The sequence below is a fragment of the Capra hircus genome, chromosome 14 (genome assembly GCF_001704415.2).
Source record: "Capra hircus breed San Clemente chromosome 14, ASM170441v1, whole genome shotgun sequence".
Lineage (NCBI taxonomy): Eukaryota > Metazoa > Chordata > Mammalia > Artiodactyla > Bovidae > Capra > Capra hircus.
This window is the reverse complement of record NC_030821.1, coordinates 80,287,266-80,314,011: the sequence shown is the minus strand read 5'-3', so window position 1 is coordinate 80,314,011 and position 26,746 is coordinate 80,287,266. Positions and strand designations below refer to the sequence as shown.

General features: G+C 58.8%; 1 protein-coding gene across 10 annotated transcripts in view; it reads right to left on the bottom strand.

Moving 5' to 3' along the window:
* The window catches only part of TSNARE1 (t-SNARE domain containing 1), a 113,751-nt gene that overhangs the window by 62,727 nt on the left and 24,278 nt on the right, over positions 1–26,746 (bottom strand). For 5 of the 10 annotated variants that reach the window (XM_018058649.1, XM_018058653.1, XM_018058647.1 and 2 more), the window contains exons 1-6: positions 21,881–22,572; positions 18,165–18,281; positions 11,745–11,894; positions 10,421–10,888; positions 5,091–5,168; positions 4,230–4,299 (exon numbers count right to left, since the gene is read on the bottom strand). In XM_018058649.1, the coding sequence (XP_017914138.1) occupies positions 4,230–4,299; positions 5,091–5,168; positions 10,421–10,888; positions 11,745–11,894; positions 18,165–18,281; positions 21,881–22,343 (1,346 nt within the window). In that variant the 5' untranslated portion in view covers positions 22,344–22,572. Of the gene's footprint in view, positions 1–7; positions 2,632–4,229; positions 4,300–5,090; positions 5,169–10,420; positions 10,889–11,744; positions 11,895–18,164; positions 18,282–21,880; positions 22,573–26,746 lie in introns of those variants that run through there. The other 5 variants (XM_018058655.1, XM_018058650.1, XM_018058652.1 and 2 more) reach the window with 3 other exon arrangements.

The following is a 26,746-nucleotide window of genomic DNA, read 5'->3' as shown; positions in this document are numbered from 1 at the left end:
GGGGAGGCACGAGGGTGCAGGGGGAGAGGATGGGGGAGGGGCAGCAGGAAAGGGCGGTGACACAGCAGGCAGCAGGGTGGGCAGGGGCTCGTGGGGGGAGGGGGCAGCGCACAGGACAGGAAAAGCCAGGCAGAGGAGACGGAGCGGACAGGCCCAGGGAGGGGCGGACGAGAGGGAGCAACCCGAGGGGGCAGGTGAGGCGTGGAAGACGTGACGCTGTAAGCTCAGGCCAGCATCCCCAGGCCCCAGGGCCCCGGTGCACAGCCGCAGCTCCTGCACATCTGGGGCCCAGCCGAGAGCCCTCCCTATGGAGGGGCCCCTGGGGTCAGCACTGGTTGGGGCCAGGAAGCAGGGTGGCCGCAGAGACGGCCCTGGGCCCAGCGCTGAGGACAGCTTGTCCCTCTGGGGGCCGCACTGAGAGGCCCAGCTCCAGACCCAGGAGCATGGAACCCAGGGCCCAGGGTCTCTGCCAGATCCTCGGTTTAAGATTCTGAGTGTGACCTCAGAAGGCTGAAAAGGCCAGGCTGACCTCAGGCCCTGTGGACAGAGTGACTCTGGGCAGACCCCATCCACAGGTGTCCTGCAGGCTCACAGGCCCAAGCAAGGGCAGGGCCCTGGCCTGGCCCCAGGGGCAGACACCAGAGAACCTGCCAATCGGAAGTATCCAAAGCAACTTCAGAAAAGATAGGCAGTGCTGGAGGATGTCCACACTGACGCTGGACTCCCACAAGCTTCAGTGACTGAGACAACACAGCGCTGTCTCGGGACAGCGACAAGTGAAATGGAATCACCCCAAATGCACCCACGTGGAGAGCTTGAGTAAGCACTGAGAAAGGTGCCAAGGTATTCAAAGGTCGGTTCCTTTGAGAAGTGGCATAATCGTATTCAAAGAGTATCAGCCTTGACTCCCACCTCACACCCTGTGTCCAGGCAGAGGCTCTGAGGCCAGACACACAGGCAGCCCAGGGCCCAGCGCCCCAGCCTGGCACGTCTGCAAGAGGAGGGACGGGCTGGCTACAGGTGGAGCCAGGGTGGGGTAGGCAGGCCATGCCAGCAGCAGCATCGCACACAAAGGGGGTGATGGGCAGCGGCGGCTGTGGAGGGAGGGCTGGAGGCTCGGGTGCAGGAGCTAACCCCGACCAGGAAGGGGCCCAGCCAGGCCGCACTGAGGAACAGAAGGCAGGAATTCATCATACGGCAGACGTCCTGCCTGGGGCTCCTGGAAGGACCATCCACTCAGCAGCCCTTCCCAAGGGGCCCAGCACTGCCCTGGGCTGACGCCGACAAGCCCCACCGTCACGGACCGGGCCACCTGGCCAGTCTGGGAGCCCGTGCTGGGGGCGGCACCGGGCCACTCATGGCAGGTGACAGGGATGACCGAGCCCACCCCTGTCTCACGTAAGATGAGGAAAACAGGTTCAACCCTGTAAGCCTCTTGTGAAACTAGCTATACTTACTCAATCTGAAAGACTGTCTTCCCTCCTGTGATCAGATCCCAACTACTGAAATGCCTTTTTTTCAATGTGATGGCACAATGGATGATAGTGTATTTATTTTTTTTTTAATGTCCTTTCTTGGCCAAATAAAAGAGCTAGCAACTGTCAACGTGGAACAAATACAGACTTGAAAACCCTGCACTGGCCTCAAGTCATCTGAAAATGCTAATGGTCCACGAGATACACAGGTTCCCCCAGGGCAGGGGTCATGGAAGGCTCTGGAAGGCCAGGACCAGCGGGGTAGGCAGTCTGGTCAGGGGCCGCCCTGCGGGGAGAAAGGGTAAGAGGGCTAGGGGATCTGGGGGCACAAGGGGGCAGGAAGGCACGAAGCAAGTTGGGGACCTGGAAGCTGAGGCTGCGGGGAGAGCAGTGGGTGTCCAGGGAAGGGCCTGTGCCCCTCTCCAGACCACCGGTGACGACACCCTCCGGCCAATGGGCCAAGGTGGGGAAAAGCACCCGCCTGAGCCCAGGGACACCACCCCAGGGCCCTGACCCAGGAGCAGGCGGCAGCACAGGCGGCCCACACGCTCTCATGGCGGATCCTGACGCTGAAGACGGAGGAGCCCGAGCGTCACAGCTCAGCACCACGCACGCCGGCCGCGGAGGCTGAGCCCCTGAGGGGCGTGGTCCCAGTGTGTGCCGGGGGCACGCGCATCCCCAATCCCCAGCATCAAAAGTGGGATCTAGAACACTATTCACTTAAATGCGACTCTACAAAACGCCTATGGACTTGAGAGGCTGGCAGGAAACACCAGAACGCTCTCACAGCGCTTCCTCCGATGTCCCGGGCGTCCAAGTTCCCACAGGGAGCATATGCTACTTCCACAATCGGAAAACAATGCAGGCTACTTCAAAAAGGAAGCTCAAAGAGCAATTTACAACACAACGGCACACAAAATCTGCCAAGGGCCCTCGGGTGCCTCGCTCTGGACCCCGAGACTGGGCGGGGTGGTCCAGGCCTGCGAGTGTGGACGGACAGCAGGGAGGACGGGCAGACTGATGGAAGGGAGGATGAAAGGGCGGGCAGGCGGGCAGACAGTGGGCGGGGCGTGCGTGGATGGATGGCAGGGAGGACGGGCGGACGGATGGAAGGGAGGACGGAAGGGCTGGCGGGCGGGCAGACAGTGGGCGGGGCCTGCGTGGACAGATGGCAGGGAGGACGGGCGGGTGTGTGGGCAGACAGTGGGCGGGTTTGGCCTGACCACCCACCGAGAGATGCGGCCTGGCCCTGTGTCTGGTCTCAGTCGCAGAGTGCTCCTCCGTAAAATGGGAAGAACACTGCCCGCCCTCCTCCTCCCCAGGGTGCTGGCAGGATGCAAGGAGCCGAGGGCAGGGCCAAGTCCCGCCCTGAGGAAGTCCTGTTCTGCTGTCATAACTGCTAACTCCGGAGCATCCGGAGTCACCAGGGCAGGAAACACTGAGCCCACGGGGGACCAGCCCAGACCTCGAGTGCAGCCAGGCGCCCGTCTAGGGTCCCCCGACAGTAAGACGCCCTGTGAGGGGCCGGCCAGGGATCTCAGGGGCATGGGGCAGGTTGGGGCAGCTGCTGAAGGCGGGCACTTGCTGAGACCCGACAAGGAGGCAACTGCAGGCACTGGTCCCTGGGGTTCCTGCTCCTGGGGACCGGCCGTCAAACACGTCACAAGACAGGTTCTCCTCTGGGGGCCCCGGACTGCTCAGCTGGCCGAGAGCAATGGCAGGGGTGTTGGGGAAGGCCCACATGGCCCACGGACTACCGGGCAGCCTCCATCCTAGGAGCCCTACAGAGCAGGAGGCGGGGTGGGGGGGGGATGGCGGGGGTGCAGCTAGCAAAGCTGCATGGCCACAGAACAGGACCGGGAAGGTCCTTGGGTCCAGGCACAGTGCTCGGGGGATAGGTCCTTGTGTCCCTCTCCTGGGGTACCAGGCTCAGCTCTGCCCAAGCACCCAGCCTCCCCACGACCTAGAGGCCCCAGAGCCTCCTCTGGGCTGGACAGGTTTAGGATGGAGGCCTCCCGAGAGAGAGGCCCTGGCCTCTCCCGTGGACGCCAATGCCAGGAAAAGACACAAGGTCCTGGCAGCAGCCTGCGCCCCTCCTGGCTCTTGCGGTCCACCACCCCCAGCGCCCCTTCCCACGCAGGATGGCTCAGGCAAAGAGAACAAGGGCTCAGACGTAGGCCTCCTCCTTAGAGAGCCCCCACCCCAAGGCACACTGGGATCACAGCCACAGGGCTCCAGGGTGGCCCCCAGGGTGCCCTGAGAAGGGCCTGGCAGCCTTGGCCATACTGGCCAGGCTGCACCCCTGCAGAGACCTGCTTTCTCTTCCAGGGCCCCGGCCCTGAGGGAGCAGAACCTCACCCCAGAACAGCCCAACCCAGCCTGAAGAGCCAGGGGTCCCCCAGAGGCCGCCCCAGGCACTCAGCCCCCTCCTGCCCAGCCTGCGTGCCCACCACCTGCACACTGGCTGTGCCGGCGGCGGCCTGTCGTGCAGTGCCCCGCGGGGGTGTTCACCGTGTGCGGCCCTCTGTGCACTCTGGTGTGTTGCATGCAAGTGTGGGGACAATCAGTGAGGCAAACGGTGAGCGAGGGGGGTGCCCCGCCACCTGGAAGCACACCTGTGCACAGGGGTGTCTCCCCGGGCATCACAGGGCAGGGCTGAACCCCTGCTGCAGTGGCACCCGTGAGCCCGCCCAGCTGTGGGGCGGTGTGCGGGGAGGGTGGTGCGCTATACCCACGGGCACTGCACACACTCACAGGCTGTCCCGCAGCTCCTGCGTGTCACCCGGCGTCCCCAGGGACCGGAGGCTCTGCTCCAAGGAGGTCACTGCGGGAGAAGGGGCTGGAGTCAGGGGCAGCCAGGGCTCCACCAGACGTTCCCTACTCGGGCGTGCTGCCCACCCGCCTCTGCCCGAGGACGTGGGTGCTGAGGCTAGGAGTGACCCTGCACCTCCCGGAGCCAGGATACCAAGGCTTCAAGCCCACCACCCCCACAGCATCAGTCACACTCCGGCAGGGCCCAGGCCAGCCTTCTCCCCAGATAGTCTAGGACCAGGGCCCAGGCCTGCGTGGGGCTCAGGGGCTCTGCAGAACTGCCTCCAGGAGGCCTGCCTGGGTCTGGGGAGGGGGCTACCGTCCTCCCCGGGTCAGCACTCTCTGACCTGGTAGAGCTCAGGGCTCAGGGCAAACACCAACCCCTTCCACGAGGGCATGGGGAGCCCTGCCTGCCTCGTGTCCACGTCCCTGTGTCCCTTAGGGGTTGAGGACAAGCCCAGGCCTCGTGGGGTATGGCTCTCATCCCCACCCCAAGCCCTGGTGACCTGTGAGTGGGCCCTGCTGGTCTGAGGGAGGCTCCGACACGCTGCCCCAGGGCTTGGGCAGGTCACAGGCGTGTGATGCTGGAGGGAAGATGGGGGCTGAGGGGGCTCCTGCCAAGGTCACAGCCCGGCCTGAAACCACAGCACTGGGCTCACACTGCACCCCGCCTGCAGTCTTGAGTCACCCGGGCTGGGAGAGGGCACCCTAACAGGCTCGCCCACCACCCCATGTCACCCTGACCCCCTGCAATACACTTAGCAGCCCAGACAAGGGCAGGGCAAGGCCCAGACACAGACTCACCGTTGGAGTTGATTCGGAAGATGTTGGCTGACGTCTCTTGGAACAGCTCCTGGAGGTCACTTGGGTCCATCTGGGTGGCTGCAAGGAGACAGGGGAGGGGGCCACACCTTTACTGGGCAGCCTACAGAAGCCCAGGGCCACTGTGCTCACACAGAGTTACCTCCTCCCAGCTCTGCCCCCGGTGGTCTGGCAGAGCCGCAGAGGTGGAAGAGGGCTGCGATGCTCAGCGGGTGACGGAGGGAAAGACAAAGAGGCCAAGCCCGCCCCCCAGAAAAACAGCAGCCTCAGAAACCATGAGAGCCGAAGGACACCTCTAAGTGCTGAAAGAAAGGAAAAAAAATCAGTCAACCAGAATTCTATACCCAGTGGAGATACATTTCAAAAACAGAGGAAAAATAAAATTGTCAGGCAAAAAATGCTGAGAGAAGCTCTTCCCACTGGAAAGAGATGCAGAACAGGAAATGTTAAAGGGAGTTCGTCAGGTCAAAGGGGCCCTGGATCTGCAGGAGGAGCTGAAGGGTGCGGTGGGTAAGCCCAAGGCAGGCAGAGACATCCTGTCTCGTTCCTGGTCTAGTCAGCGGGCAGGGACCTCCGGGAACACCGTGTCAGCCAGCACGTGTGCAGGGGGCACAGATGGGAGCCCTGGAGGGCGCTCACACACCCGGGGGAGGCAAGGCTGCTCCGTGAGAGGAAAGCACCGGTCACTCACTCCAAGCCACCGCCATCAGAAACACCCGTGAGCCCACAGCAGAGGTCACATACAACACCACACTCCACTCGGTCATTCTGAAGAAAGGAAGGAGAAGAGAGAAAAGAAACAAGAACACAGGGGAAACAAAGCAACTATCGAAGTGGCAGACTCATCCCTAAACACGTGGGTTTCAACACGAGAGAGAAGCCATCTACAGCCGGCCATGCACCATGGCCCCATGTGGCCAGCAGGCACCACACTGGAGCTCGGGATCAGAGCCACTCCATCGCCCCCTTAAGGTCAGCAACAGCTCTGCTGCCCCCGCTCAGTCCACAGGGGAGACGCCAGAGGGACAGAGGCAAACTCGGCAGCACGCCAGACACAACAGGCCCAGCTCAGCTCAGCGCAGCGCAGTCACTCAGGCGTGCTGACTCTGCGACCCCACGGACCGCAGCACCCCAGGCCTCCCTGTGCATAGCCAACTCCCGGAGTTCACTCAAACTCATGTCCATTGAGTTGGTGATGCCATCCAGCCATCTCATCCTCTGTCATCCCCTTCTCCTCCCACCTTCAATCTTTCCCAGCATCAGGGTCTTTTCCAAGGAGTCAGTTCTTCTCAACAGGCAGCCAAAGTACTAGAGTTTCAGCTTCAGCATCAGTCCTTCCAATGAATATTCACGACTAATTTCCTTTAGCATGGACTGGTTGGATCTCCTTGCAATCCAAGAGACCCTCAAGAGTCTTCTTCAACACCACAATTCAAAAGCATCAATTCTTCAGCGCTCAGCTTTCTTCACAGACCAACTCTCACATCCATGCATGACCATTGGAAAAAAATCACAGCTTTAACTAGATGGACGTTTGTTGGCAAAGTAATGTCTCTGCTTTTTAATATGCTGTCTGGGTTGGGCATAACTTTTCTTTCAAGGAGCAAGAGTCTTTTAATTTCATGGTGGCAGTCACCATCTGCAGTGATTTTGGAGCCCCCCAAAATAAAGTATCTCATTGTTTCCACTGTTTCCCCATCTATTTGCCACGAAGTGATGGGACTGGATGCCATGATCTTCGTTTTCTGAATGTTGAGCCTCAAGCCAACTTTTTCACTCTCCTCTTTCACTTTCATCGAGAGGCTCTTTAGCTCCTCTTCACTTTCTGCCATAAGGGTGGTGTCATCTGCATATCTGAGTTTATTGACATTTCTCCCAGCAATCTTGATTCCAGCTTGTGCTTCTTCCAGCCCAGAGTGTCTCATGATGTACTCTGCATATAAGTTAAATAAGCAGGGTGACAATATACAGCCTTGACGTACTCCTTTTCCTATTTGGAACCAGTCTGTTGGTCCATGTCCAGTTCTAAGTGTTACTTCCTGACCTGCATACAGATTTCTCAAGAGGCAGGTCACGTGGTCTGGCATTCCTATCTCTCTCAGAATCTTCCATAGTTTATTGTGATCCACACAGTCAAAGGCTTTGGCATAGTCAACAAAGCAGAAATAGATGTTTTTCTGGAACTCTCTAGCTTTTTTTGATGATCCAGCACATGTTGGCAATTTGATCTCTGATTCCTCTGTCTTTTCTAAAACCAGCTTGAACATCTGGAAGTTCACAGTTCACATATTGCTGAAGCCTGGCTCGGAGAATTTTGAGCACTACTTTGCTAGCATGTGAGATGAGTGCAATTGCACGGTAGTTTGAGCATTCTTTGGCATTGCCTTTCTTTGGGATTGGAATGAAAACTGACCTTTTCCAGTCCTGTGGCCATTGCTGAGTTTTCCAAATTTGCTGGCATATTTAATGCAGCACTTTCACAGCATCATCTTTCAGGATTTGAAATAGCTCCACTGGAATCCCATCACCTGTGCTAGCCTGGTTCGTAGTGATGCTTCCTAAGGCCCACTTGGCTTCGCCTTCCAGGAAGTCACCCCTTACATGTGAGATACGGGAAGATGCGGGTTATACGTCAGAGGAGGGGACATCGCATCGTGTGACAGCAGTCACGAGCCGGCTGGAGCGGCCACACTGATGGCAGACAGAGGGGGACTCAGGACAACGGGTCCAGCCAGGGACCAGGCGGACATCGTCACGACAACACCAGGGGCAACCAATGAAGACGACAAAAGACCCCCAGGGTGCACCTCACGTCACAGCTTGAAAACACACAGAGCAGAGATCGTGGGACAGAGGCTGCCGGGCGCTCCCGGGGAGCAGGACGAGCAGACGGAGCAGCTGTCCGTCAGCACTCTCCAGGAACACGACCGAGTGATGTTTTAGGACGTTCCCCCCAAGCTGAGCACACGTTCTCATCAGACGCACAAGGAGCCCACGGAGGCTGCCGACACCTCGGTCTACAAAGCGAATCCCAGTGAGCTGAAAACAGCTGGAATCATGTACAACATGTTCTCTGAGCACAACAAAACTAGGAATCAACAGCAGAAAGAGACCTGGAAATAGACAGTTATTTGAAAAACAACACACTTCCAAACAACCATTAGTAAAAGAAAAGACTCACCAAAGAAATTAGAAAACATTGTAAGCGGAATGAAAAGATAATAACGTTCAAATGCACGTAAACAAAGTGATGCAGCAAGCGTAATTCACAGCAATAAGTGCTTCCATTAGGAAAGAGGTCCCCAGCCAGTGATACGACAGAAACAGATTAACCCCGACGTAGGAAGGAAGCATTAAAGGTCAGCAGAAATCAATTAAATCGGCATGGATAAGTAGAGAGAATTGATGATGTCAAAACCTGGCTCTTTGAAGCAATCAATAAAACTAATAGACTTGCAGCCAGATTAGCTGAGAACAAATAGAAAAGACACAAATTAGCAACAACAGGAAGGAAAGAGGAGCTCTCACTACAGGTCCTACAGGCATTCGGATGACCGGACCTTCAGGAACAAGCGGAGCCAGCTCCTCTGTCAGCTCAGATCAACGGGCAAGCCCCCGGAAAGACACCCAACAGTGAAGCTCGCTGCAGGAGAGCCAGCTGCACAGGCTGTTAAAGGGACCGTGGTGACACTCTCCCCACAGAGAAAGAACGCTGTCTTGGATGGTGGCCACACAGTTAAGGGGAGAATCATACCAATTCTACAGAAACCCTTTCAGAAAACAGGAGGAGGAAATGATGACCCACTCACTTCAAGACTGACTTATGGTTTCCGTAATCAGACTGCAAGGGCTGAAAAAGCAGTGACATGGATGGAGGGAAACACGAGAACGGGGTGCTGGGTCATTCCGGGTTCCTCCAACAGTGCCAGGCTGAATACCTACAGAACCTCGGCCCCAAACCCACCAGGCTCAAGCATGAATGCAGCAAGGACCACAGGGGCACAATACAGGGGTCTGGTGGATCCCTTGCCTCCAGAATCAAGACTGAGCGGCTGCACACGACAGGCCAGGAGAGGGACGCAGGGGTCAGCAGACACTGCTGGGAAGAAGGTCAGACAGACAGACGGACAGCGCAGGACGAGCCCCTGCCTGGAGCAGACTGACACTGCAGTCAGGGCCCTCCCCCATCAGCCCAGGGAGGCGGGAATCAGGGTGACCACCAGCAAGGACACAGGGGCCTGAGCTCATACAACCGCTGTGGACGACGGAGCAGCAGCTTCTGACAGCTGAACTCACTCTTACCTGGGACCAGCAATCCAACTTGGGAATTTATCCAAACCCTCAAGAAAGCAAGGCTGCATGTCCACACACAGACATGCCCATGCTCTTCCTCAGCCGGTGAGGAGCCCGCCCCCAGCATGGACAGGGCACAGACTGCCAAGTATAACCTCCTGAGCGTGGACGGGACGAGCTGCCAATACCCATGCCTCTGGTCAGTACAGGGAGGGAACCGGCGCTGAAGGACAGCAGCCCACAGACCTCACACGGGCTGGGGGCAAGAGCAAGCTGGCTGGTCTGGAGGGGGCCCCCACCCGCCGCCACCCCCACTCCAGCCAGCCCATGCCCAGGGCAGCAGGAGACGGGACCGGCGTGGGGACCGGGCGCCCTGCCCCTCCTGGCCCCATGGCTGCAGGCCCAGCGGCTTCACAAGGCCATCCTGCGGGGGCCACAGGCAGTTAGGATGGCACCAGTCCTCACACAGCAAGGCCCCAGTGCTTTCTGGGCACCAGGCGGCAGGCCTGCCCTGACCCTGGCCACCGCCCCCCGAGCGCTGGGCCCAGTGAGAGCAATGCCCCAGAAAGGCCAGGGCAGGCTCTGCCCAGGAGGATGGAGATAACCAGGGCCTCAGGTCCCCACCTGCCCACCCTGATGTCTCGGGGCCAGCCCAGCCCGGGCGAGGCCTCTCCTGGACGCTGAACCAGCAAGAGGGAAAGAACCAGGAAGGAACCGGGGTCAGCGCTGCCAGGACACTGCCCGGAGGACATGTCTTTCTTGCTCCAGGTCATGACCTGAAGTCAGGAACTCAGTGCCCTGCAAAGAGAGCTGCGTCCTGTCTGTGCCCAGCTCCCCTGTGACCCTGAGGGAGGGACGAGCCCCTGGGTGCCTGGGGCTTAAATGGGGCCCATCGGGCGGCAGGAGTGAAGGAGCCAAGGACAAAGTACAGAAGGATCCAGAGATCACAGGGAAGGTGGGGGGCAGCAGCCATCAGTGGCCGCAAGCTTCCTGCCAGCTGAGCTGGGCGAAGAACTCACCTCTGCGCGGCTCGGGGCCGAGGCCCTCGGAGGGCGGGGCCTGGAAGGAGAAGGTCTTGGCCACGGCCTGCTCCAGGGGCGTTAGGGGCAGGGCCTGAGGCGCCCCCGGCAGCTCGCCCAGCTTGCGCCTCACTACGGCCCGCAGGTCCCGCCACTTGTGCTTGAGGTCCACAAGGTCGCGGCGGCAGTAGCCCAGCGCGTTCACTGCCTGCAAGATGCGGCTCCACACGCGGTACCTGCGGGCAGGCTCGGCCCGCGGCAGGCCGGTGCCAAACAGAAGCTGATGGTGCTTGCTGACCCTGGCTACCAGCACCTCCGTCTCCTGTGGGCAGAAGTTGGGCTTCCTCTTCTTGGCCCGGGTGGTGCTGGCCATGTGGCCACGGGCCCTTGTAGCCGGCTCCTTCTGTGGGCCAGCAGGCAGCGAGATGGGCTCTGGTGTCCCACTGCCATCGGGCGTGACCCCTGGCCCTGGAAAGGCACCGAAAGGTGGGTGTTTAAGGCCCCGGCCAGGGCGGTGGCAGCTCCCAGGGAGCCTCCTCTTTGGCTTCCAGTTCAGAACAGTACTTGTTTCTGCCCACGGCCCCTTCCCTACTGGGTGTCCAGAGGCGTGGGTCTGAGTCCTGGGCCTGCCACTGCCTGGCTGGGTGCGGAGCTGAGAGGGACCTTGCTTCTGGGCCATGGTGCCCATCTGTCTCCAGAAAGGCCCACCCCGGCCCTACTCCCTCCAGCAGCCAATGTCAGGAGCAAGGGGTGAGAAGGCGGGGTAGCCGTCCCATCACGAGGAGCAGGCCCTCTGGGGCCAGGGCCAGGGCTTGCCCAGGGACATCAATAACCGCGGACATGCCAGACGTCCTGACCAAGAAGACTTCGGGTGCCGCTGACCTCTGCCTTTCTGCCCAGCTGGCTGAGTCCTGGCCATGGCTGCTCCTCCCACACAGGGTCCCCCTGAAGGGCACACCGAGGCTCCTACACTCTCCTGCCAGCCCCCCAGCTGCCCCTGCAAGGCAGATGGAGGCTCTGGGCCCAGGGGCCACAGGAGTTGGGCCAGCCCTTGCCTCTCCGTCCCACAGCGCTGGCCTCCTCCCTGGAGCCCACAGGGCCCTGACAGCCTGGCAACATCCCTGGTCCAGACCCGCCACACCATCAGCTGTCCTTGGGGAAGGAAAGGGCTAGTGCGGGTGAAGCCCTGCTCCCGCTCCCCAGCTTCCCCAGCCGAAGCCCCTGGGAGTCCATTCCCCACCCACTGACCCTCCCACCTTAGGGCACGGCATTTCTGCGTGGCCTTCCCTGGGACCCCCGAGACCCAGCATCCCAGCAGAAGTACCTCGCTTCCTGGCCCTCGGGCCTCTGGGGGTGCCAGCTGGCCCCGGGTCACCGTCCCCATCCTCACCCACACAGGGGTCCTGCAGGCTGCTCTCTGGCGATGGGCAGGGGAAATGGCGGATTCCATACTTGGTCCAACACTTTGTGCACTCTATAGACAGCAACGGACAGTCTCGGTTAAGCCCCCCTGCCTGGCTTGGGGCACCTCTGGTGGAGCAAGGCTCTCACACAGGACAGCAGGTGTGCCGGGCCCTCCAAGCATCCACACCAACAGCTCCACTTGCTCAGACCCACCTCTTCCAGGAAGCCCTCCCTGACTGCCACACCCCTCAAACACCCTCTTTTGCTGAAAGCCAGCACCATGTCCAGAACTTCAGATATTCTGACTCTCTCTCTGCACCCAGGTTCTTCTGAAAGGTGATACCAAGCCAGTATGAAACTCCTTACAGCAGAGCCTCAGGTGTGGCCCCCAACCAGGCCAGGACTTTGACCAGTGCACAGCAACATGCAAAAATGGAGAATAAGGCCTTGGGCACGCTCATGGCAATGTGGCATCTCCGCACCACCAGCACGGGACCATGCCACTGTATTTTATAAAACCATCGTTCACAGTATATCACAAGTGAAAACAAAAATAAAATCGGTTCCCTTGACACTGCTGCCAAGCCGAGGAGCGATGGTGGGCCCCCAGGGAGGACGCAGTTTCCTCTCTGATAATTTTCATTTATTCAGAAACACTTCCTGGACAGGTTTGCCAGAATTCCTGAGCCCGAAGACATGTGTTGTTAAGACAGACGGACACCTCAGGAACCAAGCTGCTTCCTGTGCACAGCTCTTCGGAATCAAAAGAGGCAGTGGTGCCAGGCTGAGACCACGCACCACAGCCAGGGCTCTTGGCGGGGGGGTGCACTGTCCAGAAGTCTGCCTTGGAGGAGATGTCTAATCATGTCAAGGGGCAAGCGAGGTCCAGAGCTTCAGCACTGAGCTCCTGCAGCAGCAGCCTCTTTGCAGAAAAGGCCCCCGCGTGGAGCACGTCTGTAGGTCCAGGATGGCCCAGCTCTTGAGAGGGCAGGGCCTGACATGTCCTCTTCCCCAGGGCTTCCGGAAGAGCCTGCGGGCAGAGCCTCTCCCCCAGGCGTCTGCCCAGGCTCCCCTGCAGGCAGACAACCCAGCCCTGGGGACTGCTGCCCGGAGAGCACTGTGTAAGGAGGGGGTGCAGCGGCCCAGGCCCCGCCACGGGGCCACCACCGGCTTCGTGGGATGCAGGGGGGCAGAGGCGCTCGATGCCCTCGCCACACGGGCGTCCGGTCAGCACAAGTCCAGGCCCGGCCCACCTCCCCCCGATGCCCTGCAAGGTCCCCAGACAGCCGTGGAGGAGCCAGTCTGGTCTGCTCTCTAGAATCATGTGAACTCTGAACTCTGGGGGCACAATATAAATGCAAATGCAGGCAATTATCACAGGAAACAATAAAGAGCATCCACCAGCAGGCGCATCGTGAGGGAAACCATCAGCACTCAGGGGTGAGGCCTCAGGCAATGAGAAGCCCAGGCAGGGGGTCGCCTCCACTGTCATGTCCGACCGTCATCCCACTGGACATGGGCGGGCGCCTGGCACTCTCCAAGGACCCACAGGATGGCCTCACGCCCCATCCCAGACCACGGCCCATCACACTGTCTCCCTGAGCTGGGGAGCAACGGCATTTCTGCCTCACATCCCCTGCGGCAAACATCTCTGCCAGTACCCCTTGACGGTTCCCTAACAAAGAGGCGTGGCTGGGCCGAGACAGAGGGAAGGAGGGGGTCCGGAGGAGGCAGGGAGCAGGGTGCCCTCCCCTGCAAGTGAGCCCACCCCCAACCCCCTGCCGCCGAGCCACAGGAGAAGGGCCAAGTTCACATCCTTCTCTCCAGGTACCTTCTCACGGTCTGTGAGCCACACCCTCTCTTCACAGACTTGGCCTGTCTGTATACAGATCTGGAGGCTTTCCTCCCATTTATGTGAGTTCTTTACATGATAGTAACTTCCCACTTGGCTTTTTGCTGCATTTGTGATGGGACTTTATGGCAAGAGCCCACCATAATCTCTGCATAATTAACTTTACGGTCCCCGAGTAACCCGTAACACTCAGGGCTTGGCACGCAGCAGGCAGTGGTGATCACAGCTGCTCCCACACCTGGGGTCTCAGTGGGGCCCCTCCGTCCTGGCCTGGAGCCCCAGCCTGCCTCCCTGGCAGCCCTGCTGGTCACCCCCAGAATCACACCCAGCACCCCAGAAGCAGCCCCAGTCTCAACAGCTGTCAGCAAATGCAAATACTCTTCTGACAGAAATGCAATCAATATAGAAATCAGTTTCAAAGGAGAACTAGGAAGAAATACACATGTTCGGAAATGAACTACAATTCTAAATAAATCCTGGGTTAAAGAAGAATTCACAGGGGAAATTAAATATTTACAACTAAACATTAATTTTAAAATGCTATATATTTTTGAATTGTGAGATTCAACTAAAACCATGATTATCTGGACATTTATAACAGAAATGCTTTTATCAGAAATGAATAAAAACTGGATATGAATGATCTTAGGAAAATGAAACAGCATCAACTCAAAGAAAGAAGGAGGAAAACAGTAAAAATGTGGGCAGAAAGAAATCCATCAGATTTTAAAACTAGCTTTTAATAGAGGTTCAGAAAATCAAGTCAGCCCTTTGGAGGGGTTTATAACGCTGCCACGAGTCTGTCGACGTTGATGACAAAACAAGAAAATTAGGAGCAACAATTAAACAACATTAGGAATAAAAGAGGGTGTGATCCAGGGGCTGGGGACCCTGGCGGAACGACAGGAGCAGAGCTCAGCCTGTTAATTCACTCCGTCTCCCCCGCGCCAGAGGGGAGCCTAACCCTGTCCATCTCCCTGGTCGGGGCCCAGCTGGATCGCGGCAGAGCAGGCGGTCGGGACCAGGGCTGCTGCCCTCGTGGCCGCGCCCCTGACCACAGAGTGACGCTGCCCAGGTCCCACTGGATAACATGCGACTGCGTGCCGTGCTACTCCAGGCAACGTGAACATTCAAGAGCAGACACGCACCCACAGAAACACAGCGAGCTGACCGAAGAAGAAGCGGAGAGCCTGGACAGCTGTCACAGATGGCATGAGCAACGGGCAGGCCACAGAGGAGCTCCAGGCCCTCCCGGGGAAGGCGGTTTTACAGCGAAATCCCAGACACCGGACAGGAGCAATCTTGTTCTTCCAAAACCTTACAAAGAACACAGCCAGCATGACTAAGCCCCCACATGCCACACGACACAGCCTAAAAAATATAATAATAATAGAAAAGGGAACACACTCTCCGGGACTTCCCTGGCGGGTCAGTGGTTAGGACTCCGTGCCCCCAGTGCAGGGAGCACGGGTTCTATCTCTGTTCAGAGGACTAAGATCTCACAAGCCGCACAGCGCAGCCTGGAAAAAATAATAGAAAATAAAATAACAATAATAGAAGAGAGGCCACAATCACCATTTCTACTCAGAGTTGAACTAGAGCTTCCAGTGGGCTCAGGACAGAAGGAAAAACACGAAAGATAAAAGCGTCGACACAGAAGAGGTGAACACTGTCATTATTCGTAAGTGACACTGTCTATACAGAAAGCTCAAGACTCAACAAATTATTACAATTAATAAAAAGACTTCAGCAACACGGCAGGACCTTTCGTCAGTGACTTTGTCAATAGACAGAACTCAACTACGTTCCACAGGGAAAAGCTGGCTTCTTCAAGAGATCAAATCCAGGGACAAAGAGAAAAAAGGAAAACTACAAGGGGAGCATCCAGAGGCCTGGCAAGACCGGAAAGGCACCATCAGCAGTGCCGTGTGCCTCTCGTCGGGAGCCCAGACACGCCGCGTCTCTGCGGGGCTCCCGGAACTCGCGGGTGGGAGGAAGCCCCGCTGCATCTGGACATCTGGGCACGGAAAGGAGCCCCGCCCTGAGGGTCACACAGGAGGCGTCCTGATGTCTGGGGGGAGGGGGTCGCGAGCGGGCAGGCGACGCTGGGCCGGCCCGGGGCATGACCCCCACGCCCAGCGGGCCAGGGCTGGGCGCATGACGCCGCTGCGCCTACTCTTCCGTATGGAATCTCCCACATTCAGGAAGCTTAAAAATAAGATGTAAATATTATGTAAAACCTGCACCGTCCTTCCTAGAACAACCAGTTGTGCGTGCGTGCGTGCGTGCACCAGCAACAAAGACTTGGAATCGGTACTGTGTTCCATTAACGCGCGCGCATGCTAAGTCGCCTCAGCCATGACCGACTCTCTGTGACCCTGTGGACAGGTTCCTCTGTCCATGGGGACTCTCCAGGCAGCAAGAATGCTGGAGAGGGCTGCCATTTCCTCTTCTCGTGGCTCTTCCCCACCTAAGGATGGAACCCACGTCTCTGACGTCTCCTGCACCAGCAGGCAGGTTTCTTTTCGCCACTAGCACCAGCTGGGAGCCCCTGTCCCGTTAATAATGGTTCTATTTACAAAAGCAGCAAAAGAAAGTTTTCATTTTTGTTAAAACCAGTTTAATGAAAGATATGTAAAATATTTATGGAGAAAATTACAAACTTCGTTGACATTAAAGACCCGTCAACAGAGAGGCCTACGGTCTCGTGGGCAGAAGACTGGTGAGGATGGCACGGCTGAGTCTCATGGTAACAGGGGATGGGGGCCAGTCTCAGCCCGAGTGACGGGCAGGGGCTCTGAAATCCATGCAGCAACAGAGGCCAGAGGGCCCAGGGCGCACCTAAGGAGCAGCGATGGAGCAGTCTGCCCTGAAAGTATCAACAGTTAGAATAACTGTGAAAATCAGGGTGCGACTCCGCACAGAAATAGAAAACTGACCTGGGGAATCTGCATAGATACCGCGCTTATCACACAGCTGGCACCGCAGGTCTGTAGAGAGGGAATTTTCGGTCAAGGGCCCGGGGACAATTTGTTATATCAACAGAGAAAAGTAGTGTATTACACTCCACCCTCCTCATACAGAAAAATCAATTCCAGGTGATTGCAAGACTTAAATATGAAAAACAAATTGTATAAGCTTCAGAGGAAGTAAAGGCAAAACCATTATCCTTGTGCTAGAATTTACTAAACAGAAAAATGCACATTTTGACAAGAAAGATTGATAAACACAGAGGTGCTGTAGTTAAAAACTGGCTTTCAGCAGCAGCACCACAAGGAAAAGCCAGCACGGTGGGCACAGCACCTCCAGAAGACACACGGAAACCCTGCCCATTGATAAGAACAAGACAAACTGGAGGGAAAAACACAGTTAACCTGAGACCCAAATGCCCAGTGACCGCGGGAGAAACTGATCCCACCAGATGCCGGAGAAACGCGAGCTGAAGCCAGAAGACGCCGCTCCAGGCCCACGGGCGGGCAGACAGCCAAGGCCACCGCCCTTCTGGGCCCACCAGACAGAGCCGGGCCAGCAGGGCCACCAGGCGCTGAGCTGCCCACCCCACCGCCTGGTGGTCGTGCTGACCATTGTGGGGGCTGTCTCAATAGCGCCAGCATCCAAGCTCCTCAGCACCAAACCCAGGGCCCAAGACAGGCGCTCCGACGGCCCGTCCCCCGTGGAGCAGCTATGCCTGCCACGACCTCACACGTGACTGAGCGCCCAGAGCAGGCAGAGGGAAGGGCCACCAGGCAGAAGGCTGTGCCTCGGGGGCAAAACCAGCAAGTCGCAGGCTGATTCAACCAGTGCAAAGTCAAGAGACACACACACGCCCACAGGGTCTGCTCAAGGACATGACATGGCAGCAAAACCTCGAGGACAAACCGCCAAGGGTGGGGAAGGGGGTGGGTGGAGTCTGCGTCACATTTCAAGTCTGTGAGCACACATGCTCACAAACTCACACTCGCTGCAGATCCCTAAGGACCTGGAGTCAGTTTCCCAGACACAGGTCTGGCAGAAAACCCCTCTGCAGGGGGATGGGAGCTGGGGGGTGAGCAGATCACAGAGCCAGCCCATGGCAAGGGGCCCAGCCCGGCACCCGGAAACCAGAAGCAGATCTGCCCTGTGGAGCCCAGGACGCCACCTGTCACCCATGGGCCTCCATTCCCCGGCTGTGCCCCACACGCAGCACCAGGTCCACACAGGCACCTACAAGGCCGTCCGCCAAGTACCCCAGCACCTGCAGACTCCACGGGACACTGTGGACGCCTGGACCCGCCCCCAGGCAGGGCGGCGTCTCCCACTCTGCTCTCCCCAGGTGCTGACCCAACGCCAACAACCCCGGCCCGTCTGGGGCCAGGGTCACCCCCGATCCGGGGTCAAAGGCAGGGCCAGTCAGAAGGACAGACTCCTTCTGTGGTTACCATGGTTACCAAGGTAACACAGTGGAGACGGGCCCCCGGCTGCCCCCCCCCACGCCCACGCTGCCCTTACCTAGAGGCTGATAGCCTTGTTGGGAGGGCCCCCCGAAAGGGCCCCGGCTCCCCAGGCCGCCGCTGCCTGCGATGGATCCATAAGACATCTTCTCACAGGACGCAGGGCTGCACCTTCCTGCAGAGGAAACAAAACACCGGGTGGGGGGAGAAGGGGGCGGTCAGAGCTGGAGCTCCGGTTCCACTCCCGCGCCGCCCACCCTCCCGGGAGCCTGACCGCTGCGACCTCACCTTGCAAGTCAACAACTAATGTCTGAACGTGGAAACAAGATCGAGCAGCGAAGAGGGACACGAGCGTGTTATTCAGGGTCAACAGCCTCCCCGAAGCACCCAAAGCAGCCACGGGATGGGAGGAAGGCGACTGGCAGGGGTGGGGGCACTTCTCCCTGAGTAAACCACGCAGCACGCCTTCTCTCTCTAAACTTCATGCGTGGAAACTTTTAAAACACTACGCTTAATTTGCAAAATCCCACAGAAATCCTCCTCCAGAAGGCTCGGCCTGGAAACACAGCTGCACGGGTGTCTGCCTTGAGCTAACAAGACCCAGGGACCCCAGCATCGTCCTGCGCGGCCAAGAGACTTGGGGCGGGCGGGGACCAGGACAGCCACGCACCCACCACGCGCCAGGCGCACGTCCAGTGGCAGGAGGGCTGGCCCCAGGGACCTGGCCGCGTGGGCGGCAAGGGCTCCCGCAGGAGCTCTCAGAGACCCTGGGGGTCCGCAGAGCTCAAACGGGGGCAGAGAAGGGGCCAAGCCTCCAAGCCACAGCTTGGAGGAAGGGGCAGGCCAGCCCTGGGAAGACAGGAGGGGCACCGGTGTGAGGCGGTCCCTCGGCCTCGGGCTAGGGACCCACCGGGCCGAGGGTGCACCCAGCGCCTGGTCGCAGGCGGGCAGCTGGACAGGACTGCGGCGACCAGCCAACAGCACAGGTCGCCTCAGGGGCAGAAACAGGCCAAGGGGCTGCCACCGACGTCCAGGCAGCTGAGGGGTCATGGGCAGTCCTGGTCTGAGGTGGAGGGAAGACCCCCAGCCTGCCCCATCTAGCCTGCGGTCTCCCATGGCCTGTGCTTTTGCTCGGAGACTGGGAAATGGAGGCTACCTGCCGCAGGGACCACAGAGCCAGCCCAGCCGGAGGACGCCCAGAGCGTGTCCTCTGCCTGCTGCCCGGGCCCCCAGCAGGGCTTTGGGCCTCAGGGGCCTGGGCGCACAGACCCCCGGGGCTCCCCCCGTGCCCCCCACCTGCCCTGAGCCAGGCTGCACCCTCGGCTCCCGTGCAGTGTTCCCGCCCACCCCGCACAGCCAGCTCATGGCCGACTTCTCCACCAGGGTGTCCGCACCGCGAGGGCAGGCAGCGGGCAGCCACCGCGGGAGAAGCAGAGCTGCTGGCAGCCCAGCGGGCGGGCGGAAGCTGCAGCAGGGCCAGGCCGGAGGGCCGGCGGACACTGCTGGGCTGGGGTGCCCTGGAGGAGCCCCAGGCCGCCTCAAAACTGCCAGCCAGACTCCAGGGAGCGATGCCCACTCCCCAGGAGGCCTCCTCCGGAGCAGCTTCCGTGACCACCCACCCGGGTGGCCAGCCTCCTCCGCCTCAAGCCCCCGGCTCACGGTGGCGCCAGGCTGTACCCTGGACATCAGCCCCCCGCAACAGCCTGAAGGGAGCTGTCTGTCCCTGGACTGCCCAGATCCTGCCCCCTGGGCACCAGGGGAAGCAGGGGTGCCAGGGAACGCCCCAGCAACGCAGCCCTGCCCGCAGGACAAAGTCCCCAGGCCCTGGAGGAGGGATCGGCCGGCCAGCAGGATACCACAGGATGCCAGGCTGGAAGGGGCACCCGGACACAGCCCAGGCTGGAGGCCAATGACCTGGCTCCAAGGCCAGTGCCGAGGCCACAGTAGGGCGGGCCCTGCCCGTGACCTCTGCCTGCAGCTCTCTCTTGCCGGCCTGGGGCTCGCAGAGGCTAGGGGCCCCCCAAGGCCAGGGCTGACCCTCCCAGCAGCAGACAAGGAGTGGTACTGTCTACAAGGGGACGTCCCAGCATGGGCCCTGCCCCCGCACTACGCCGGAGGGACCCCCAAGGATGGAGAGCGGGTCCCGGTGGGGCCCAGCAAGAGCCACTCTCTCATCTCTGGTCCCGCTTTCTCCTCTGTAACCGGGGCAGCACACCCGCCCTTGGTGGGTCAGGGTGCCGTGTCAGAGGCCTCCAGGAGTTCGTCTGTGAGCCGGGGCCCCGTGGCGACACTAGACAGCAGCAGCCCTGAGGCAGGCCGAGGCTTGGAGGCCAGAGGGGGCGCCCCGGGGGCAGAGAGGCAGGAAAGGATGGGCTCTCCCTCCTGCTCTCGGCCTCCCGGAGGCCTGAGCTGACCCAGAGCAGGAGAAGGGCACTGGGACCCCGGAACCCCTCTGCAGGGGAGAGCTGACCTCCCGAGAGGGCTTCACCATGCCCAGTGTCTTGCTCCTGCTACGGCCTCGGGGAGGTTCTCCCAGCGTGGTGATAGACCTGACCACAGTAGGCGTCCTCCCCGCTCCGGACGCCTCCAGCCTCGGCAGAGCACACGGCCGCATCCCCGGCCTGCCCCACCTGGCCGGGTGCATCCGTCCTCAGCCAGGACCCAGTCCCCCCCAATAGGAGGTACCAGGAAGGGAGCCCCAGGGAGAGTAGTGAGTCACACAAGAGAAGGCGTGCGGAGGAGGCCACCCTCAAGGCACGTGTCCTCATACTGAGGGCCCCCTGCACGCCTACTCCCACCCGAACACTCACAAGCCCCTGAGGGCCGACAGTGAGGGCTCCCAGACTCCCTCAGGCCTTGTCCGCCCCCATGTCAGCCATGTCAGGGCCGGTGGCCCCAGACACATGGGAGGGAGGCCAGAGACCACCCAATCCAGTGAAACCCCGGCGGCCGGGTAAGGAGCAGAGCCCCCAGGTCCGCAGAGGGAGGTGCATCCAGCCTTCCTCCTGACCGAGCCCAAACCTCCCACTGCCCTGGTCTGCACCCCCAGGAGGGCCCTTGGCAGCAGGCCAGAGGCGGGGGCCTGACGCACCCACTTGGGGAGTCCCCTCCTCCAGTACCTGGGCTCCCACCCGACTCTGGCTGTGTCCCTGCTGACGGCCCTCAAGACCTCACCCTCATGGCCGAGCTCAGCCACAGCCTCCAATCCCCACCCCAGGGCCTTGGGGTCTCCCCCCTTCCTCCTCTGTCTCCCCTCCTCACCCAGCCCCGAGCAACCACAGGGCTCAGTTATGCCCCGCCTCCCCTTCCTCCCCTCCCCAGCACACACAGCCCTGGTGGAGCCAGCTTCCAGGCACCGCGGGACCCAGGGGTTGGCACGGGCTGCAGCCCACTCGCTATCACGGCCCAGCGCCCCCCAGACACGGGCATCCTTCCTCCGGCCACACGCCAGGCCTGGAAACACAGACACGGGGCCAGGCTGAGGGGATGAGGTGGCAGGCCAGTCAGCCCAACTGCTAAGGGATGCGACTCTCCTGTGCGGTGAAGTCTCTGCGATTCACTGAACCAACACAGGCAGAGGGGGTCGGGGCAACGGGACTAAACACCTGACCTGGGCTGAGAGCGGCCGCAGGCCTCACAGGGCCCGCTCCATGTGAGGCATGTGGGAAGGCTCCCTGGAGAAGGCAGCCCTGGGGAGGAAGAGGTTCTGCGGGCTGGGCCGGTCAGAGGGAGAACGGCCACGGCCTGGCCCCTACCCAGACGCCCTCCACTCACCTGGTCCCAGGCGCGCTGGTGGGGAGGCTGCTGGGGAGCCCTGCCCTGCTTGCCTTCTGTGCTCTGCTCGACCCAGGCCGGTGGTGCGGCTCCAGGGAGGCAGGAGGCCCCGGGCTGTGCTGCTCAGAGACCGAGGCGCTGCCCTCGGGGGGGGGGCGGAGCAGCAGCAACACGATGCCCAGTCCTGCCCACACCTCTGCGGGACAGGCCCAGCGGCCCAGGCTGCTGCCCACTGAGGGCCCAGAGGACACCGTGAACCACCCCACAGCAGAGCCCTCCCTGGGCTAGACCCACGCCTCCCTCCACTGACCGCTACCCACGGGCCCACCAGAGTGGCTTCAGATGGGAGTATTCTGGAGCCAGAGCAGCTAGGAGACCCTACGATGAAGAGCAGGACGTCGCTGGAGACCAGGCTGCCCAGCACACCTGGCCCCATGCCTGCCATGTCCTGGGGAGAAGACATCGGGGCCACGGGGCCTCAGTTGCAGCACATGGGATCCTCAACCTTCACTGGGACACGTGGGACTGAATCCAAGGCCCCTATACTGGGAGCGCAGTCTTAGCCACTGGACCACCAAGAAAGTCCCTGAGACCCTGATTTTTAAAATGAGAAAACTGAACTCAGGGAGGGGAAGCGACTCACCCGCGGTCTCACAGACAGATGGGTCAAGGGCAAGGCGCCTCCCTCCGTGGCTGCAGCGCTCCCCACGCCTGCCCCAGCGCTCTGTGCCGGTCCTCCCACAGCCCACGGCCACAACTCCCGCACCACCGGGCCCCCCGCGAGCACCTGCCCGCCCACTGGAGCTGGCAGGCTGCGTGTGGCCGCAGTCTGCACCACGCACAGACATGTGTGGGCCACTCGCTCACACAGCTGTAAGCGTTACGATCACCCTCCCGGCCTCGTCCCCTAAGACAGTGTGATGCTCCAGAGCAACAGGAACACAGGTTTCTCAGTTACAACACACCATTCTTTACAGATAGGAATTAAGACTACTTGGAGAAATGGTTGATCCCAGGACTAGGGCAGAGAGAGTAAGATAAGCCTAGATCATTCTGTTACATGAAAGAGCAAGGAAGTGATCAAAGCAAGGCAGGGCCATCGCCAAAGGGCCCAGAGGCCAGCCCGACAGGCTTCCTTCCGCTGGCCAACTCGGCAACGATTTGAGCATGAAAAAAGACGATGGTGATAAAAGATTATACCTTTTATTTATCGTAGCCTCTAAAAAACATCTATCACGTATTGATTTATCTGGCCGCGCCAGGTCTTGGTGGCAGCACAGGGGGTCTTCCATCTTTGCTGCGGTAGTTTCCTGACCGGGGTGGAACCCAGACCACCTACATAGGGAGCTCAGTCTTGGCCACTGGGCCCCCAGGCAAGTCCCTGTTATAGCCTTGCAATAAAGAAGTAAAGTGAAAGTCCACAAGTCCACGTGGTTGTAAACACACACAAGGGAAAAAGAAAAAGCTCTTCGTCAGAGCAGACGTGGACAACTGGGAAAGGAAGGATGAAATTAGCAACATCCTTACGAGGACTGACTCATACAGAAAAGCCCAGCCACCAGGGCAACACAGGAAAGGACAGGTCAAGGAATGATAGTAACTCATTCAGGCAGAATGTCCAGCAGGCCTGAGAACTGCGGGTGCGAGTCCCATAAACGGCAGGAGATCCACGCAGTCTCAAAGAACCTTCCCCAAGAAACTAGGTAAAAGTGGAGGAAGGACAACTCTGCAGAGGAGAAACTTCACGGACGTCGGCTTAACCCCAGGGCCTGGGCCGCGCGGTGGGGCACAGATCAGACCTCGTGCACCCCTGCCGCCAGACAGCAAGAAGGAGACGGCAGCCTCTCCAGGCCCTCCTGCCAAAAACAAGGACCACGAGGACAGGAGACACGCCTGGCTGGGCAACAGCCCACAGCACAGCCGACCTGCACCTTCTCCTACGTCAGCGTCGCAGACTAGTAGAGACAGAGGACTTGACCGTCCAGGTTCAAGGAGGCCAAGGAGACGGCACCCCCAAAACCAAACGGGATCCTGGATTTCATTCAGCGGAGAAACGTGTCACTGGGCTCACTGACAAGGTCTCTCCCAGGAACACCAGGAAGACTCTTAGGCCAGAGTACTAGCCAGTGTTAACGCTGCTATTGACACCAGCCCCGGGGTTACATAACAGAGTCTGCGTTTGGGGGTCAGGAGCATCGTGTCTGCAGCTCGCCGGGCGGTCCAGAGGAACACGTGGCGTGCACAGGAACACAAAGAGGGAGGGGAGGAAGTGAGCACGGGAAAACGGCTATACGTGTGGAACCTGGTGGGATAGAAGGCTTCCTGTTAATATGGTGACTGTTCTCAAAACTAGAATTACTTTTTCCAGGAGTTTTAAGCTCAAAACAAACGGATAACTCTACTAGAATATTTTTTTAATCCTAGGAACATATTCAAGAAAGGTCTAAGATCTGTGTACTGATAACTAAAAACGAACACTACTAAAAGGAAGTAAAGAAATTGTAAATGAATGAGGGGCCACAGCAAGCTCGTGGGGGGCCACCGGGACCCCACGGCTATGGGAACCAGCTCTAACACGCCGGCCTTGGCAGTGAAATAACACACACAAATGCGTAAAATATTTTCTGAAGCTAAGAAGTTCCTCCCATCTCAAAAACAATCTATTAGACAACTCTTGAAGAAAGAAAAAAAAAATTAAACTGAAGAAATTCTTTTAAAAAAAGTGAAAATATCACCTATGAAAATCAACAGAGCATGTTTAAAGCAGTTACCAGACGAAAAGTCAAAATGCTCAATATTTCATGCATTAAAAAAAAAAGAATCAAATGGACTTCATAACTCAAAAGGTTGGAAAAGAGCAAAAAAGTCAAAAGCAACCACAAGGAAAGAAGAATATAAACAAAAGTTAATACTATTAATGAGGTGGGAAACAGAAAAACAATAGAACTAATTTACAAATTAAAATCCTGTTTTCCATAAAGTACTAACAAAAGAGACGACCAAGAGCTAAGTAGCCAAGAAAAGAGGGAAGAAACCACGAAGACACAGCATCAGCAATGAAAAGGCGGCGGGTCACCGAGACAAACGCGTTAGGGACTCATTAAGGCCCTGCTTTCAAACCTCTATACACAGAAGCTGTAAAACGTGGACGGGATGGGCAATCTCTGAAGAAAACGGAGCTCACCAGAGGTGACCCCCTGGAGACAGAAAGCTTCAAGAGACAAATATGGATTAAAGAAATAGAAAGTTGTCATGAAAACCACCCCACAAAACACCAGGACCAGAGGGTTTTGCGGGGGATCCTGCCACGTTTCCAAAGCCGAGCATTTCCAGAGCTCCATAAATTATTCCAGGGTGCTGACGGAGCAGGGCAACCTCCGGACCCTTGTATGAGGCACCTACAATGCTAACGCTGATAGAGAAACCTGGTGAACGCAGTGCAAAACACGGGGAAGTTACACACCAGCAGTGGCCACGCATATGCTGCCAGGCACTGAATGCCACAGCAGGAGACAAACTCAGTCCTGACCTGCTCACCTTTCCAGGGATGCGGGGCACGTGCAGCCTTAGGAACCCATTAACCCATTGATGAAGACAATCAAAAACATTTCTTAAAACGGTAAACACCCGCTAATCCTAAGAGGAGCGTTTGCTCTGTGGGAAACGGAAGTGGGGACTAAGGCTCGCTACCCACGCACCACGGCGACGGAAATGCCGACACAAGTTAAAGCTCCCAGAAGTAGCGGGCGGGGCAAAGCAGCAGCACCTAAACTCACCAGTGCCGGCTAGAGGAGAACCCCAGTCCCCAGAGCAACCCGAGCGAGGACAGGTCCAGGAACGCAGGGCACACGAGACGGCGGTCTCCCCGACGACCAAGGCGGAGCGGATCGCGTGGACAGCACCCCGTCCTCGGACAGGACGGCACTGCTCACAAAGACGTCGTTCTCCCCTCCCAGTAAACACCAGCCAGCCCAGGGCGCCCACACGGGAAGACACCACGGAAACAAGCAGATGAGAAGCACTGCGTCCTTCAGGCTCAGAAACCCAGAGCAGGAGGGGCCGACGCTGCTGCGACACGGTGAATCTGGAAACGTCACGCTGACTGAAGGGAGCCCGATGCAGAGGCCACACACCAACGACCCCATTTCTGTAAAACGCCCACGACAGGCAGGTCTGCAGAAGCGGGACACGGACAGGCGACTGCTCGCGGGTATGGGGCTTGGTCCAGCGTGACCAGAGGTCCGGGCTTTGCAGGCGGTGATGGACGGTCACCCTGTGAGGACCCTGAAAACCCCTCGAGCACACACGTCGGGGTGGGATCTGTAGGGGACGTGAGCTCTATCTTGACAATGTGATCGTTAACACATGCTAGAAAGTCTCTATGATTAAAACCGGGCAGGAAAACACAGAGCAAAGGAATGAAAAAGTAAGTCTAAAATGAGAACCACATACATATGGACATTTAGGATACAATTTTTAATGAACGGTGCTGGGATATCTGGTTAGCCGTGTGGGAAAAAAGTGGTTCGTGCCTAACATAGTGAGAAGAGCCTGCACCAAAGAAGAACAGCCACCCAAGTGAGAGAGAGAACAGTCTGAGGAAAGACAAGCTCCCCTGAAGCTGCATGAGAGACAGTTTCCTGGGGAGAACTCAGAGCCAAACGCTGTGAAATGAGAGGCGCACATGCGCCCGCTGCCTCGCCCAAGCCCCCCCACCTGGTCTCCCCCTCCAGGAACTAGGCCCCCGTGACACTGGCCCCCATGGATGGGGGAGGAGGGGAGCACTCCCGCCTGGCCCGGGTCAAAGGGGCACATTGGCACCAAGGCCACTTGCAGTCTGGGTCCTTCTCTGTGCCTCCAGGCAGC